The following is a 16,576-nucleotide window of genomic DNA, read 5'->3' as shown; positions in this document are numbered from 1 at the left end:
CCTAACATCCTCCCTCAGTTTCCTCACTCATGAAGTGTTGTTTCCCACAATTTACACCAATAAAACTACAAGGAATGATGGGAAATTGAGTCTCATCACTCTAGCTCTACAAATTGGGCCCTGTTTGGACAAATAAAATTCAAAGGTTTATAAAATAACATCTTTTTTCTTTTTTCACAGAGAGTTGACTCTGGATGAGCCTCCTCAGACATGTTGGACGGGGATGTGTGGCTCCCCTCAGCTGGTCACTCAGGTCCATGTACTGAATGCTGAGGGACTTCAGGGACAGGACACCAATGGAGGTAAGGTTTTTCCACTCACTGACTATCTGAACCGTATAAGAAAGAAATTTCAGATTAGTGTGCTTAGCTGTAACTTTCGTCTGTCCCAGCTGTAGATTCCTACGTGATAATTTCTTGTGAAGGGGAGCGGGTACGTTCACCTGTTCAAAAGGACACACGTTGCCCAAACTTTGACATCAAAGGCCTGTTTTATCGCAAAAAGCCCAAGGAAGCCATCCACATCGAGGTGAGTGGTCAACCTGCCACCATGTGTTTTGTCTAGATGGTTTTGTTATTTTTTTCCATCATAACAACATAAATATTTAATTAGATAACAAATGAATCCCAAACAAAGTATTTTGCACCGGTTCATGTGCTCTTTGCACTCTCTGTCCACAAGAGTGTTTCTCACCTTCCTTTTCAGTCAGCTTTTCTTCTTCTTCCTCTGAGTTTAGGTACTGGGAGAATATTGCTGCTCAGAAAATTTGTAGAAAATCAAAAACCATTCATCAGAAGTCATTTACAGCCGTTTGGCACTACAAGTGGAGGGATTTTTCTGCGGTAATTTCATTTTACAAGTAAAAAAACATGAGTTGGTGGTAGGAAGGAACAGTTTATGTCCTTAGTGTAAGATTTAAAAATGCAGCTTAAAGATAATCTATCATACACTAAAACTCTCAATTTTCTTATGTTTAAGGACATAAATGCTTTTGTTTTCTCTAAAATGTTCTTAAAGGTTTGTCCTCTGAGAAACCACGTAACACTTGTTCTTTTTCAGAATGTTAACGTAACACGAATGTGAAAATATTCTTCATCCCCACCATCTGCATTAGCTGCAGAAGGGAAACAGAAGGGAAAACGATCAGATCAGACAAAGCCAGTCTCTCCTACGTCACAGGGAAAATGGCCGAGTGGTAGAGTGTCCGCCCTGGGCCTGGGAGATCAGAGGTTCGACTCCCGGTCGGGTCATACCAAAGGCTTTATAAAAATGGGACCCAATGCCTCCCTGCTTGACACTCAGCTTTAAGGGTTCGGATTGGGGGGTTAAACCACCAAATAGTTCCTGAGCGCGGCCGTGTCTGCAGCTCCCCACTCCCCACGGGGATGGGTCAAATGCGGAGGACAACTTTCACCACACACCAGTGTGTGTGTGTGTGTGTGACAACTATAAGACTTTAATCTTTAAAATTAGTATTCATGGCCCAGCCCACCTTAAGTTGTGGAAGGCTGTATTAGGTTTGCAGTGAGGAGAGAGTAGAGCGCATCTCGGCTAGTAGAAGCTAACCATTAGCATTAGCAACCCAAAATCATGGCAGAACACATTCAGACTTGTGTTATTTGAGGAAATAAAACATCAGCGTTGGTTTTTATGACCAAAGAAAAAATGCAAACAAAGGCAGTGGAAGAGTGGTGTTGCTGTTGGCCAGTCAGAGGAGAGGCATTTGAAAACCATGAATATTAATGAATGAGACTCCAGATCCTGTTGTTTTATACCCCCACTTCTCCAACTAACCTTTACCTCCTGAAACAGGAGCACCAGAGCTTTGCTCCAAAGAACAGCAAATATACTGATTAAACAAGTGCTCATGCACCAAAACAATCCTTTTTTAATGTTAACTGACGTAGAAATGTCTTCACATCAACACTTCTTCACTGCTCCTTCATTTCTGTTCCTGCAGTTCTTTTTGTTTTTCATGTTTCTTCTTGTGCTTATCTCCTTTTACCTTTTCTCTCTTCCTCATTCCTGCTCTCCACCTTTGCTGTCGGTTTCTCGTGAGCGGCACACAGATCTACAGCAAGAACATGATTGTGGACACCTTCCTGGGTCAGGTGGTCCTGTACAGCGAGCCCAACGAGCGGCAGGAGCAGCACACGCTTCACCTCCGCGACAAGGGCAGCCGCCAGGACAATGACCTCCCGGGCATGCTCACTGTGCGCTTCCTCACCTCCACCACTCTCACCAACATCTGACAAGATTGCTAACATGGTCAAAATGATCTGATCAACAATCTTTTGGAGCTCACTTTTGGGTCTTTTTTTCTGTTGCTTTATGCTTTTCTTGTTTTCTGTCACCTCGGCGTTCCTGTTCCGGCTCTTCTCATGGGGTTTTTGAAGGCCTGCATCTACAGGAAGAAAGTGTCAAAGAAGTTTCTATAGATTATCTTTGAACTCATTCCTGCCTAAATTGACTGTTGCTGTCTGTGTTCGAAATGTGTCCTAGAAGCAAACGTCGTCGCTTGTTATGTTGACAGACTCAACGGTAACTGGTCTCTAATTTTAAGGCAGTTACAGTTGAATCCTATCAGTTGTTGTTCTGATCCTGTTGAAGTTCAGTTTAGTCTTTCCTCGTTTTCCTTTCAGTTCCGATGCATACTCGTATATGTAGACATGCATATATAACACATATGCACACATTTCTGCACTCTCCATGCATGTGCCAACCTTTCCAAGGGCTATGCATTGCCTTAAGGCTGAGTCAGTCTCTCCAGTTGGGGGGGGGATGGGGGGTGGGGGTGGGGTAAACTATCAGCTGTTCTCAGTGTTAGCACAGCCGTTACTTTTATCTCTTATCTCTGCAATATGGCCTGTTTTTTTCTCACTTCTGTCATCTTCCATCCCTCTAATGCGCACTCTCTCTCTCTCTCTCTCTCTCTCTGTGTGTGTGTGTGTGTGTGTGTGTGTGTGTGTGTGTGTGTGGTTAACCCGCACCAAGACAACTCCAACTCTTCATCAGTTTGCAGGTGCTTTGGAGAGCATGCAACACCGTCTTGTCACTTTTTAGTGTGAACTTTACAAAGAAAAGCTAACAGCAGCTACTTTCTCCCTACCTGGAGCTTTTCTGTGTGTGTGTGCTCATGTGTGAAGTTTCGTCTCTCGTCTTCCATCCCTTCTACCTTATGAAACTCCTTTGAGTCACTTGTCGCCGGTTGCTATGGACGATCTCTAAACTGCATGGCTGAAAAACAAACTAAATTCTCTGCCTGTGCTGCACATTTCTTCAATCGTAGCTTAGCAGCCGGCTCTTCTGACAGTGCTATCTTTCCTTTTTGGATCACCTTCCACCTCCTGTGGAGTGCAAAGATTCACTTTGACATGAATCAAGTGCTTTCTGGGACCAAAGATGAGCCAGACCCTTTGTTCTGTCGGCCCCTTTCAGAACGTTCTGGCCTGGCCCAGCCCAAGCCTGGCTACAAACCACCACCCCCTGTGCCACATCATCTCTTAATGGCAACACCACTGCCTGACGCTTCCTTTGATGAGACTCTGGCGGGTTCACCTGCACAACTCGCGCCACACGATCCCAACAAAGACGGCATCTGTGCTTCTGCTGTCGGCACAGCAGGCGTGAGTTTGAGCGTGACTGTCAGATGGTGTGAATGTCTTGCTAATTTCAGCTTAGCTTCGACTGAGATCTTGTGCGACTGTTTGTATGAATTCTTACCTGTCAACCTGTTTATCTGTAGGGAGGTGTGAACTGAACAAAGACGTTCTTTAGGGGGAAACACACCTTGCACTTTAATTAGTTTTCTGGGAGGAAAAAGATCCTCAATGACAAAGGAAAGAGGAGGTTCAGCAAAGGAGATGTCCTGCCAAACAACCTGTGCCATCATCTTGGTCTTGGCTTTGTCTCCTCAGCAGGAAAACGGCATGCTGAACTGCTGATTTGACATGTTTTTGCATACGGAACCACAAGTGGTACAAATGTAATCGATCTCTATTAATCATGACACTCCTTGGCTTGATCATGTTTCCACCCAGTCTGACTTTTTAGCTCTGAGTGGACTTTTTTACCTTTGTTTGTTCAAAAGTGCAGTCCAAGTTTCATAATCGGTTTGTCTTCATAATTCTTTCTTTGTGTTAAAGTCAATTAAAAATGTAATTTACTGTCATGATCAGGACATTTCCTTTGAATGTAAAACTGTTTGTGGGCTAGTCTCTCCAACAAACTAGTTTCCTGGTTTTCTTTTAGCGCCTTTTTCATTACTTGAACTGTCACACGTCCTTTAATTGGTCACACAAATTTGTGTAAAGCATCCCTATAAATGTGTCGTGCATGACTTATTTTTCAATATGTTCATGGCCTTGTATGGTACTGTTAACTTGTTACTATATATATTTATTCTTTCTATCTCAAAAGTCTTGGAAATGCTAGATTTGAGGAGTCAGCATGTTGACACTTAACGCATTTCATTCCAGTCCGATCATATCCAACAGTCTGAAACGGTTATGTCTTGTATTGCAGTTATGCACTCATAATGCCTCTTGCATCTGTGAACATTAGCAGCAGTTGTTGACGACTATCTAGGTGCTATTTATCTTCTCTGTGCCCTTTTTTGTCTTTTAGTTTGACATAAAGTGCAGAGATACACGTGCTGAGAACGTTAGCTTACAGTTTGTATGTAAAACTGTTGCTCCAAGCTGTGAAAGGTCAGAAAGACTATTGTATTTAATTTTTTTACAGTAATACAAGGAAAGAAACAAGTGAGTCTCCTGTTTACTGTTTACTGTTTAAGTGTCCTTGCGCAAGGCACTAGAGCCCTAAATGTAGTCAAGTCCAACTCTGCATCTGGGACATTGTTGATGTCTCTTTGTCAAAACTGTGTTCATCTCAGGGTTTCCCCCAGCACTTTATAAGACACCAGGCTAAGCGTCCTCCCTCTGCCCCACCATCTCCGCTGTCACTGACGAGAAACGGTAGCGTAGCGATCCGTGCGCCCCCCCCCCCACTCCCGCTCTCATGGACCGCCACATTTATCACTTTTACTGGGGGAAACCCTGTTATCTGGCTGCAAATAAGTGATGGACGAGGGATTTACGAAGAGAAACGAGTCGTGCCAAAGGTGCTGTTTGCCACATGGATGTTGAGAACTATTTGCATCAGTTCTATGTGTCACAGAGCTCACTCTCCAGTTTTCCAAAAAGTATTTATCAATCAGAACCTGGTAACCTTGAGATGCTGAAAACTGTTTCAAAACGCTGGTTTCCTCCTGGTCCCTCTCTGCTGTGCTTCAGCTCTGCCTTCAACCCTAGCCACAGGCAGGTGTCATTAATGGGATTAGACCGCTTGCTTTTAACTTAATTGATCCAAAGCTAATCATTTATCTGATACAGTAACCTAAACCTTTTGTTTTGTGTTGTTACATTAAAGAGACAATATGTAATTTTCACCATTAATTTCTGGAAACCTCCATCAAAATGTTGTTGAAAATGAGTGAAATGATGTCCAGTTGTTGAAAAACATTGGCGGCTTTGTAAAGTACAACCATAAAAATCAGGTCTAAAATACATAGGAGCGGGTCTAACCCCAAAATTCCACTATCTCCGCTCCGCTTCGCCCCCGCTTTCCGCTGCCACTCGCTTCCGAACTCAATTTTTACTGGTACCCGCTCTACAACGGCTCCGCTCCAGTGTGGAGACCTGAGGTGGGCAAACAGGCATGCGCGGGATATTCGAGATCTTGCGATACAGTCCGAGCAATAAATGCGGAAGTTAGATCCAAACACCCGTTGTGTGGGAGAAGCATCGAAATGAACTGTTTAATCTGCCCATCATTTGTGTTGAGAGATCAGCAGTGTTTGGATCAACAAAGGGTGACTACTTTGATAGTAGAAACTGTATTTATGGCTTACTTTTGTGCATTTAAAGTTCAACCGCCATTGATAGTTGTTAAAAGTTGTTAAACCTGTGCAAATGAAACAAAAAACGCCTTTTGTTTATCGATTTATTGTGAAATAACGGAAGTTGTGCTTGCTCCCTTTCCTGTTGGGCGGTTGTGATTTCTGTCCATTGACTGCGGAGGTGTTCCGGCATCCGGCAAAAATAGGATCGATTCTATTTTTGCCGGATGCCGGAACAGAGGGCGGCGCACTGCGCCGCACGGCCGCACAGCCGCAGTGTTGGAACAGCTCTGATTGACTACAACGGGACCGTTTTTGCTGCAGAGTTCGTGCCGGAGCGGAGGTAGTGGAATTTCGGGGTTAGTCTCTGGGCGACGCCATATTAGATGCCATGTTTCCTTCTACAGGAGCCCATGAGGACAAAATGCATTTACTGATTTGTAACAAACGGTTACAAAACTTTCACCATTCTTAAATGTTGTTGTTTTACACATTTACCTGTTCACTTGTTGCCAGTGATGAAAAGGGGTCTGATGTGCTTGTTATTTGGCTGAAGTTTGCATTCCCCAGCGCTTTTTGATCCTAATGGGCATCCGTTGGTGGGTCTTACTCCAACACAAAAATACTGCTTGTTTGCAACAATTTAGGTATCTTCTGCCCCCTGTCGCCAGGAAAAATACACACTGTCACTTTAAGACTGGGGTTCGTAGCACAACATAATCAAAGAAAGGAGAAGATTTTGAAATTTGAACAGCTATAGCCCCCCCTCCTCTTCTGGAAGGAGCTGTATGCCACTTCTCATACTGCGCATGTACACAAGTAGTGTTGTAGCTCTAAGAGAGGGCTGCATGTTCCTGCTCAGATACATCTGAGTCTAACTGCTGAATGATCTCTTCAGCCTTCATCAGGTTCTGCAGGAGCTGCTAATCACTTGTTTTAATCAAATCTGCAATGTTCAAGCAGGGAAATATCTAAAACTAGCTGGAATCCAGCACTCGAGATGTTAGCACACCTCTGCAAATGCTACAACAGGCTAAAACGTCCATTGTAGCAAAAGGTTGTGTGCTACTCTAATCACTTAGCTCCAGTACTCAAAAGATAAATCCCTTTTGGTTCCCCTCCCTTCTCTTCCCCAGTTAGCTTGAAGTTTACAGACTGATTTTAATTCAATGCAGGCCGAGTTAGCATTCAAGCTAGGTTGATGTGCTAAGCTGACCGAGGCATCTGCATGACCCGGTAGTGCATGCTGGGAACTAAGAAGTGGCAGCTTCCTCTTGTGGATATGCAGCTCTATTGATCAACTCTAAATGATTAGTTTATCTCATGGCTCTATTGGTTGTGGTCACACAGGCATAGAAGACTTTTTGACCAGGAGGAAACACAGAAACAAGTCTTTTTTTCATTTTTATTCTGTCTCATGTATGGGTTTCAATCCAAATCCTTTAAATATTTTAAAACTTATAAAAATGTAACCTCTTTTTTTCCAAGTCTGTTCTAACTTGCTCGCGTTGGTTTATTTTGTAAGTCGTTGGACTAATAACGTGTTGATTATTATACAGTAATAGTGAGAATTCTGAAAATGCCTTTATATCCAACAACTGATTATTAAAAACTATTTATATCCAATAAGACATGAATAATAATTATTGATGTACTTGTTTACTTTGATAATCTTTGAAGTTTGTCTTTCTATTTAATGAAGGTTTTTTTCATTCAATATTAAACTGTTGAGTTGTAAATGTCAGTTATTCATATCATCCAGGCGGTTAAATTTGTTCGTATGAAATCTGACCAATTTAACAAAAATTAGTAACTGGCTGAAATATCAAAGTAATCACAAGTGTCAACACTCAAAAGCAGATTATGTGCCACAGTGGTGCCAAAAGCACCAATGAATGATCCGTTAGAACGAGCTCCACTGTGGTTGATGTGGATTAGAAATGTGTGTAAACCATCGATTTATATATATATATAAGGACAATGGGTTTCCATAGGCTCCAATAACACTTTTTTGAGGAAAAATGGGAGGTGGCCACCACCGCCATTTTGAACATGTCACAGGTTCCGTCAAGCCCAGACAATTCCACAAAAGGGAAGAGAGGTAGAGCTGAGGGTGGGGCTGCAAGGCTGGGATCAACTGATGACACGCAGTCGAACTAGCTACAAGCTAACCTGAAGCTAATCCAAAGCTAACGTGGAGGTGGGAGCTAAGCTAATGGAGGTAGCTACCTAGCTACAACCGGAGTTAACGCTGTGGAACACCAGTGACCTGAAGCTCACACAGAGTTTGTGTGGAGGTTTGCAGCGCTTTTTCATGAAAACTATCTTTCTGTGAATATAAAAAGTATTAAATCGGTAAGTTTATATTATTTCCTTAATGAAAATATATTTTGCTTTGAGCAAGTTTTCAATTTAGCATTTTTTCCGGACTATAAGTCGCTCCGGAGTATAAGTCGCACCAGCCATAAAAGTATAATGAAGAAGAAAAAAAACATATATAAGTCGCACTGGACTATAAGTCACATTTTGGGGGAAATTTGATTATTTTTCTTACAAAATCTGAGACCAAGCGTTTCACATTGCAAGACAAGTACCGGCGACAATAACAACAACGCGGGCGCAGCAGCGCACCACGGTCTCCAGCAGAGGATGGCGGTGTTTGAAATCCTCCCAGCGGGATAGGGGAGCTCATTCCTGCAGCAGGTGATGGCGGGGCAGAGGAGCTGAAACCTGGGCCGGATCCAGTGCGCAACGGCGTGCAACAGGCTCCAGCAGGTGATGGCTGTGTGTTTTTAATTCCCTGCGGGGCAGATGAGCTGAAACCTGGGTCAGATCCAGCCCGCAGCTGCGCGCCACAGTCTCCAGCAGGTGATGGCTGTGTGTTTTTAGTTCTCTGCGAGTCAGAGGAGCTCACTTCTGGGCCAGATCAGGTGCGTAACGGTGCGCCACAGGCTCCAGCGTGTTTTTTATTCCCAGCGGGGCAGGGGAGCTCATTCCTGGTCCAGAGCCGGCCCGCAGCAGCACGGTATAGCCTACATAATTTGGTATATAAGTCGCTCTGGAGTATAAGTCGCAGGACCGGCCAGACTATGAAAAAAGTGTGACTTATAGTCCGGAAAATACGGTAATTATTAGCATTTGAGATAAATTAGCAGGCTAAATACAATTCATATATTTCTAAAACTTAATACTTGTTTGTATCTTGTACAGCCAACTAGCCTTTATTCTGGACTCAGTACAATTCACCAAAAGTAAAGAGACATTATACAGATGCTTTGAGCATGTACATGACACAAGAATTTCCCTCGGGATAAATAAAGTTGTTCTTATCTTATGAAGTAAGCACAAGATAACTTACTAGAAGAAATGGAATTATCATGAGAATCAGAACAAGAGAGCCTGATAACAGTCATGTGAAAATAATAATTAAAATGTACGTATGTATAATAGAAATAAAAATATATTAGAATGACAAATGATAAATGACCCACACTTGTATAGCGCCTCGCAGAGTAAGGACTCCAAAGCGCTTTACACTACACTGTATCATTCATCCATTCACACACTCATTCACACACTGATGGTGATGAGCTACGATGTAGCCACAGCTGCCCTGGGGCACACTGACAGAAGCGAGGCTGCCGAGCACAGGCGCCACCGGTCCCTCCAATCACCATCAGCAGGTAAGGTGGGTTAAGTGGTTAAGAATTAGTGTAACTCACTGTGATCCAAACAATAAATCAGCCATAGCTGATTAGCAATCATGAAATGAGGTCTGGGAGTTTTTAAGTTTCATTCTTTCATTACATTTTTTTCTTAGATCTGTTAAAAAGTCACCATGGCAGCCTGTGTGTCTTCAACGTCGGCTACACAACGCAGCAAGTGTAAGTACCAAGAACCTGTCTTGACCACTTCATGTATGGTTTTGTACTTTAAACGGCTAAGCCAAACCTGATATTTTTTTCACCATAGCCATTTGGGTCATTGGAAACAGCTACATGAGGCGTGGTGCCCAGAGAGCTGCAGAGACCCTCGGAGACAACCTTGGCCTCCCTGACATCCGCGTCTCCTGGTTCGGTTGGGGCGGACTGAGGTGGAAAGACCTTCTCCCCTTCTTTTTCCACTCCCTGCGAGGAAGAGCAGCTCCTGATGTCCTTCTCATCCACTGTGGCGGCAATGACATGGGGGTGGTCAGCGGTGTGAAGCTGGTCAATATGATGGAGGACCTGCACCAGCTTCACCTTCTACACCCTCATATGATGTTCATGTCATCCATCACCCAAAGGTGTAGATGGAGGGCAGGTGTAAAACCTGCTAAAATTCAGAAGGCCAGGAGGTTTGTCAACAGTGTTATGGCTACATTTATTTCTAGCTTAAATGGTGCAGTTGTTGTGCATCCTCACATCAGACATGACAGTCCAGGGACATTTTTGTCAGACAAAGTTCATTTCACAAATAGGGGAAATTATATTTTTTTAACTAATATTGCCGATTGTCTTAATGGCCAGCTCCAAAAGCAGTGAAAGACTTCCAGGTGGGAGTCTCGCTGCTTTTGAAATTTGCCTTTAGGACAGGTTTATTTTCAGGCCAACAGGATGAACATATCCTTGACTGTTATAACTAATATGTTGTTGATATCATTTATCTATAGCCATAACACTGTTGACAACTCTGTTCTTCCTTCACAACCCAATGTTCCACTCACTCTGCAGCTCTGTGGGCCCCTTTTATTATTTAAAGTTTTTTTTAAATGTACTGACACTTTGTGTCCTGTTATTTTATAAAATGTGATGTAAAAAATTAATGTTTTTGCTCAATTACTGGAATTTCTTTGGTTAAGACAAAAAAGGAGGGAAGAATCATTCATGCCAAGTTATTTCTACAACAGGCCCATTTTAAGTCCAACAGTTTCTTAGCAGCCAATAGAAATGTGTTCTTTACTAACTTTACTTGGTTTAAAAATCTTAATAAACTAAACCTTAGAGGCTCCCGTAATGCAAAACCCAATCATACTTGTTATGTATCCAAGTAAATATTAGCTTTGTAGATATTTGTAGATATTTTTTACAGATAGTGTTACAAGCCAATTTACTGGGCTAGCTCCACTCTTCTAGATTTTACTAATATCTCAGGGTTTGGCTTGTAAACGGTGTAGTGAATGTGGCACGCCAGTTTGCCAACAAACACTCTTACTCTGTAGAGAGTTGATTAGCAATCACCACATTACCCAGAGCTTCTAACTCTGACCAAAATTAGTTCAAGCAGACAAAGAGGAGGCACAAACACACCTACACACCCCCCCAGTCCATGAAGCTTACCGTAAATCCTCTAATACAGGCCCGGGCCTGTATTTTACTCAAGCTCATCAAGCTCCAGGCCTTTATTGGAAGGAGGACCAGAATTAGAGGCAGGCCTCAATTTCTATTTGAGCAAAATGAACTAATGGTTCGCTGGAGTTTTTGACAATTAAAATTGCGCCCACATTTTCAAAGTTAAACACATTTCTTTTAACAACGGTAGTTTCTGCTTCAGCCCTCTCCCCCTCCCCCTGCGCAGCAGCCGCAAACTCACTGATGCGCCTGCAGACTCTCTGAGTTCCTGCTGCTCTAACCATTAAAATAATTATTCCATTTTCTGTTCCTCACTTCTGATTACCTTCAATTGTGTCAGTTTGTTGCAACCACCTGGTACAAAAACTAACTTGGTTTTATTTGACTATTTTTCTGTCCTGTCTGTTTATCATCTTCCTGCATCTCCTCTCAATCCTAAAGAAAAACTGCTACCTGGGTTCATATATGGGTTTATACCTTATGGGTTACCTTTGAACTGCAGTTCTAAAAGATCTACCGACCGCAAAAACAGCGGAGTGCGTGCTGCTCGCTGGCCGCATCAGTTAGGTGCGTCACCGAAGGACAAAACAGGTGATGCGCCCTGCTCCACGGCAGCAAAAAGCATCAGGCACAAATAAAAGACAGAAAACATAAAAGGAAATGAGCCGACATGAACGATCGCATGTTAAATTAGTTTTTGAGGTGGCGACACCTGATTTGATAATGTTACTGTGGCCGTGCTCAGGATGCAGATGTCTGGAGTGGTGGTGAAGGGAATGTTAAATTGCAAGAGGTTAAACGTCACAATTTGGTTAAATGTCCGTTTTATGGTGGGTGTCAGTACCGACGCTCTGGCACAGCGTGTTGCCGCCCGACGCGCAGGAGCTTGTCACCTGCTGACAGCAGGCTGCTGTCCTTTCCGAGGCCTGCATCTTGCCGGTCATTATCACGTGACAGCGACTAGTCGATGACAGGCATAAAAAGTCACTATAGAGCGGTGAAGTCGACTAGTGACTAGTTCATACAACCCCTGCTACTGCTCCCCAGAGTGTTCTGCAGTATAATCAGCACGTTCTCTTTGAACTTGATGTCAAAATTTCGTCCCCTCTTTGTCTCCGCACCTGCCATGGTTAAAGTTACCCTCGCGGTCTATCACTGGCAAATCAAAAGTAAGACGGATGTCACAACCGCCCCCCTGTTGTACTTGCTTGTTACCACATTCCACCCGGCCACAATAAAAAAAAAAACGGCCATTATTCACCTCCGCCGACTCCGACACCGGCCAAAATGTGATACCCGGCCGTTAATTGAATACAGGCCAATATTAGAGGATTTACAGTATGTACACTTCAGGTTAAGACCCTTGCCAGCTGTTCCTTTTATGCTGAGGAGACAACTGACTTTACCTGTAGCCTAGGATGGAGGAAACACTTATATCAATACCTTGGGATGGCATTTGCAACCAGCATCTCACCTTTGCTCGGTTACCGACAGGAGGAGACCCCACTCGTAAATCCTTTTTTCGTTCCACGAATCCGAAGAACTAGGTTTTATTTCACACAGATGAAAAAAGAATAATAATCCAAATGAATCCCTGACAAAGCGGGTTAAAAAGTGAAACAACTCTTTGCCAATAAACCGATTTATAGCAACGTTGAGCTGAATAAGCTCTCCAAAAATGACACTAGGTCACATTATCACAGACAAAAAGCTCAAAGCAAAAGCTTCCTTCTTTCCATCTCTGTACCTCACACACTCTTCCCATCAAAGTCCCACCTCCTAAAAACTCTCAAAAGCCTTTCTCCAAAAAGCTCAGTTGATGACGGACTGACTCTCTCACTCATCCCATCAAGCGCATTCCCTGAACAGACCCAATATCTTCCTTTTATTCACTCTGTCCCCCCTCTCTCACAGTCATTTCTTTGTTTGCTGCTTCAGACTTCAGACTTCCTGGTCACGTGTTCCTCTTCTTGTTACTTCTCCAGTGGCCCCAAAGAGACCATAAATCTTGAATGTCATGATGTCACCTTTTCTTCTCCCAGTCTTTATCCATTCACTTGTTTCTTCTTCTCAGCGCCTCCTGCAGGCTTCCTTTCTTCTCCTTTGGGATTACATCACCTCCTCTCGTAGCCATTGGTCAGTAGGGGGGACGTGGCATGATTACCCCTTCCTTTTCTTCTGCCCAGGATCAAATGGTCATCTCCGGCATTAGCTGGACAAGATGTCTTATTTATATGGTTATAGCATCTTGACCAACTCCACAGAGGATAAAAGATAACATACATGCTTACTCCCAACATCTGTTCAGGTCAAAACATGTTATATCCACAAGATGAATCGTTAGGCCATATCAGCAGAGTGAAGGCACATCACTAATTTACGACATCACAGTTCAGGGGGCTAGAAGGCTGCCATGGACAAACACACACACACAAACATGATAAGAGAAGGTAACAGGCCTTTAGCTTTGTTTCACACACACACGGATACACCTTGCAGAGCCTAGAATTGATTTCACATAGTGAGAGACATAATCCAGACTTAATTCCATACATTAACAAGTCTGATTATACTCCATACAACAGATATATATTTGTGTGCTAAAAAAAACCCATAAACTTAAATAATTTGTCATTCTTTATTGAAAAACAACAAAATACAGGTATACAGAAAGTGTGGGAAAATGATAATGTGAAAGTATTGCTCTTTAAATGTAATACTATTTATCTTTAAAAAGAAAAACTCTAAAAATGTCCTGTACAGCAACATGAAAGAATGGTGGTCTGTCTGTCAGAATGTGCTGAACAGATTTGCTCTATCAAGAGGAGCCTTTTGTGTACGAGGTTCCCCTTGAATAAAAATTTATGTTATTGTAATATTGGTTTGGGTTATGCTACAGATAACTCAGCAAGGCCACATCCAGAACTGGGCTGACAGTTCATGGGCCACAGGACACAGGAATCACTCAGCAATTTCACCTGAAACAGAATAATTTAAATTAGTATCAAATAGGGTTGTCACGGTAACCGGTGTAGAGGTAAACCCCGGTAAAAAAGTTGACAATAATAATAACCGTCTTGTTTTAAAAAAAACTATATTATCTCGGTGGGTTACCGTGGCTGCGGTGTAGGCACGGTGACCCTTACCAGCCATCGTATCATCTGCCGAAGTTGCTGGCAGCACATGCACACTTTGTTGTTTACAACCAAAACTTTCTTGAAGCTAAAGCTGAAATAATGGCCAAAGGAGGAGACGGCAGCGCTCAGGACATTTTTTATCCCTCAAAGAAGACAAAGTGGGAAGTACGGGCATCTTTTGGATATTTGAATCTAATGACACATCTGCGTGACCATCACCCACAACTCTACAGTCAACGCAAGGATAGTTAATGTTAGCGCTTTAGCTAAAATGCGTGATTCGAGGATTTGGGTTGAGGGAGAATGCAACAAGTCGCTATATGAAGCAGCCGCAGCGCCAGCTACCTGCATATAAACCGTGTCGTGGACACCCCCATGTTGAAAAGACGCTATGCATTACAGGGCTCCCAGGGGCAGATAAGAGTTGGTCTTTCTCTGAGAATAATTATGAATTTAACAATGATTACTGCCTGATGACATTTTCCCACATCTGCAAAGCTCACTGGAACACAAACCGAGGACAATATTATCCTGATATAGGGTTTATTACTCAAGTAAGGGTAAAAAAGTATCTGATTAGAAGGCTACTTGAGTATGGAGTATCATCTGATCTAATATTTTTAAAATGATGACATCAAACAGACATAAAATAAGAAGTTGTGGGCAAATATTGGTATTTTAAAGACTAAAGGGAAAAAATGTAAACAAATAAACAACATAATTACAAAATAACACATTTTAGGCTAAATTTAGACACAAACTGAGGACAATATTTCCTGACATACAGGGTTTATTTAATTGTGTGAAAATGTAGCACGTTTAAAAAAAATACCGCGATAATACCGAAAACCGTGGTCATTTTGGTCACAATAATTCAATTCAATTCAATTCAAAAATACTTTATTAATCCCAGAGGGAAATTGATTAAATATATATAACCGTGAGGTTAAATTTTCACACCATGACAACCTTAGTATCAAATACAACTCCCCATCCCCGCATATTTCTCTCCTCCTGCTCCCTCACATCATCACACAAACATACACATAGGACCTTGGGGGGTGGACAAGTCAGGGAGTGCGGGTATGGACCCCATTTCCGCATTCCTGTGGCAACCTGCCCCCCAATTTTCTTTGCACCTTATACACTTCCACCGACGACATTCCACGCAAACACACACTTAGGGCCTTGGGAGTGAGCACATTCAACGGCATTTGGCAGGAGGATTTCTCAGCCTCCTCCCGAGTGCCGGTGCCCACTTCCAATTTTAAACTGCACTTAGACACCGAGGGCTGTGGGTGCAAGTGGGGTGGTGCTGTGGCATCCGCTGGCATAGGCCAGACAATGCCTGCACTGCCCGCTCACCACAGCTATGGAATACACCTCATCAACACACAACACTATAATGGAGCAGGCAGAGGGGGACTAGGGGTCTTAGCACACCTCTGTTGTTGCTTGGCTTCCTGGGGCTGGAGACTAGGAGGGAGATCTGGCCGTCTGGTTGGGGTCTGGGGTGGTGGGTTGCTGGGCTCGGCGTTGGGCAGGGTAGCCTGCTCATCAGCACCCCAGCAGAAAGGGTCAAACTCTGGTAACCGGTGATGGTTGTACCCAGTGTGCAGCAGTACCGGGACCAGAGTGAATAGGGTGTGTATGGGGAGCATGAGTGGGTGTCCGGCGTGCATTTTTGTAAGTCTTTGGTTGTATGTGTATGTGTGAGCATGACGGAGGGATTGTGTGACTGTGTTTGTGTATGACTGTATATGTCAGGTGGGGCTTTTGACTCCTCCCCTCTCCTGGGACCTCCTTTGATGATATAGATCTTCGTCTCCCCTCCCCCTGCCACACCTGGTATGGGGTGTGGTGCCTTGGTCTGCCTGAGTGTTCGTGGCTCCCGGGTCAGGGGGTTTAAGATCTTTGGCGCCTGCCTGGTCAATCCCGGTGGCTGCCTGGTGGGGTCTGGGTCCCTGGGCTCTGCTGGGTCCTCGGCGGGGGTGGTCGCCCCTGGGTCCCGGGTCGCTGGGTCCCGGGCTCGGCCGGCTAGGGGGTGGGGACGGCGGGCGGGCCTGTGGGCTTGCCGCTGATATCTCCCGGGGCTCTGCCGGCTGCTGGTTGTGGCCCCCCGGGGCGATCCTCTGTGCCTCTCGACGGGGGCGGGGGTCTTTCTGGTTGCAGTCCCCTTGGGGTTCCTGTGTTCTGGGGCAGCACCTGGG

The 16,576-nt window shown here is 43.8% G+C and overlaps 1 protein-coding gene across 3 annotated transcripts in view; it reads left to right on the top strand.

The window, feature by feature from the left end:
- capn5b (calpain 5b) overlaps positions 1-15,378 on the top strand; it is a 67,966-nt gene extending 52,588 nt beyond the window's left edge. The window contains exons 11-14 of one of the 3 annotated variants that reach the window (XR_008559129.2): positions 181-302; positions 392-528; positions 9,720-9,783; positions 9,872-15,378. Coding sequence is in view for 2 of the 3 variants with exons in the window: in XM_015962006.3 (XP_015817492.3) it covers positions 181-302; positions 392-528; positions 2,070-2,252 (442 nt within the window). In the remaining variant the exon portion in view is untranslated. Of the gene's footprint in view, positions 1-180; positions 303-391; positions 529-2,069; positions 7,543-9,719; positions 9,784-9,871 lie in introns of those variants that run through there. The other 2 variants (XM_054731027.2, XM_015962006.3) reach the window with 2 other exon arrangements.
- Positions 15,379-16,576: the final 1,198 nt, after the last annotated feature.

This window comes from Nothobranchius furzeri, chromosome 10 (genome assembly GCF_043380555.1).
Source record: "Nothobranchius furzeri strain GRZ-AD chromosome 10, NfurGRZ-RIMD1, whole genome shotgun sequence".
NCBI classification, from domain to species: Eukaryota; Metazoa; Chordata; class Actinopteri; order Cyprinodontiformes; family Nothobranchiidae; genus Nothobranchius; species Nothobranchius furzeri.
Note: the sequence above shows the minus strand (reverse complement) of the source record. Positions and strands in the feature narration are given on the sequence as shown.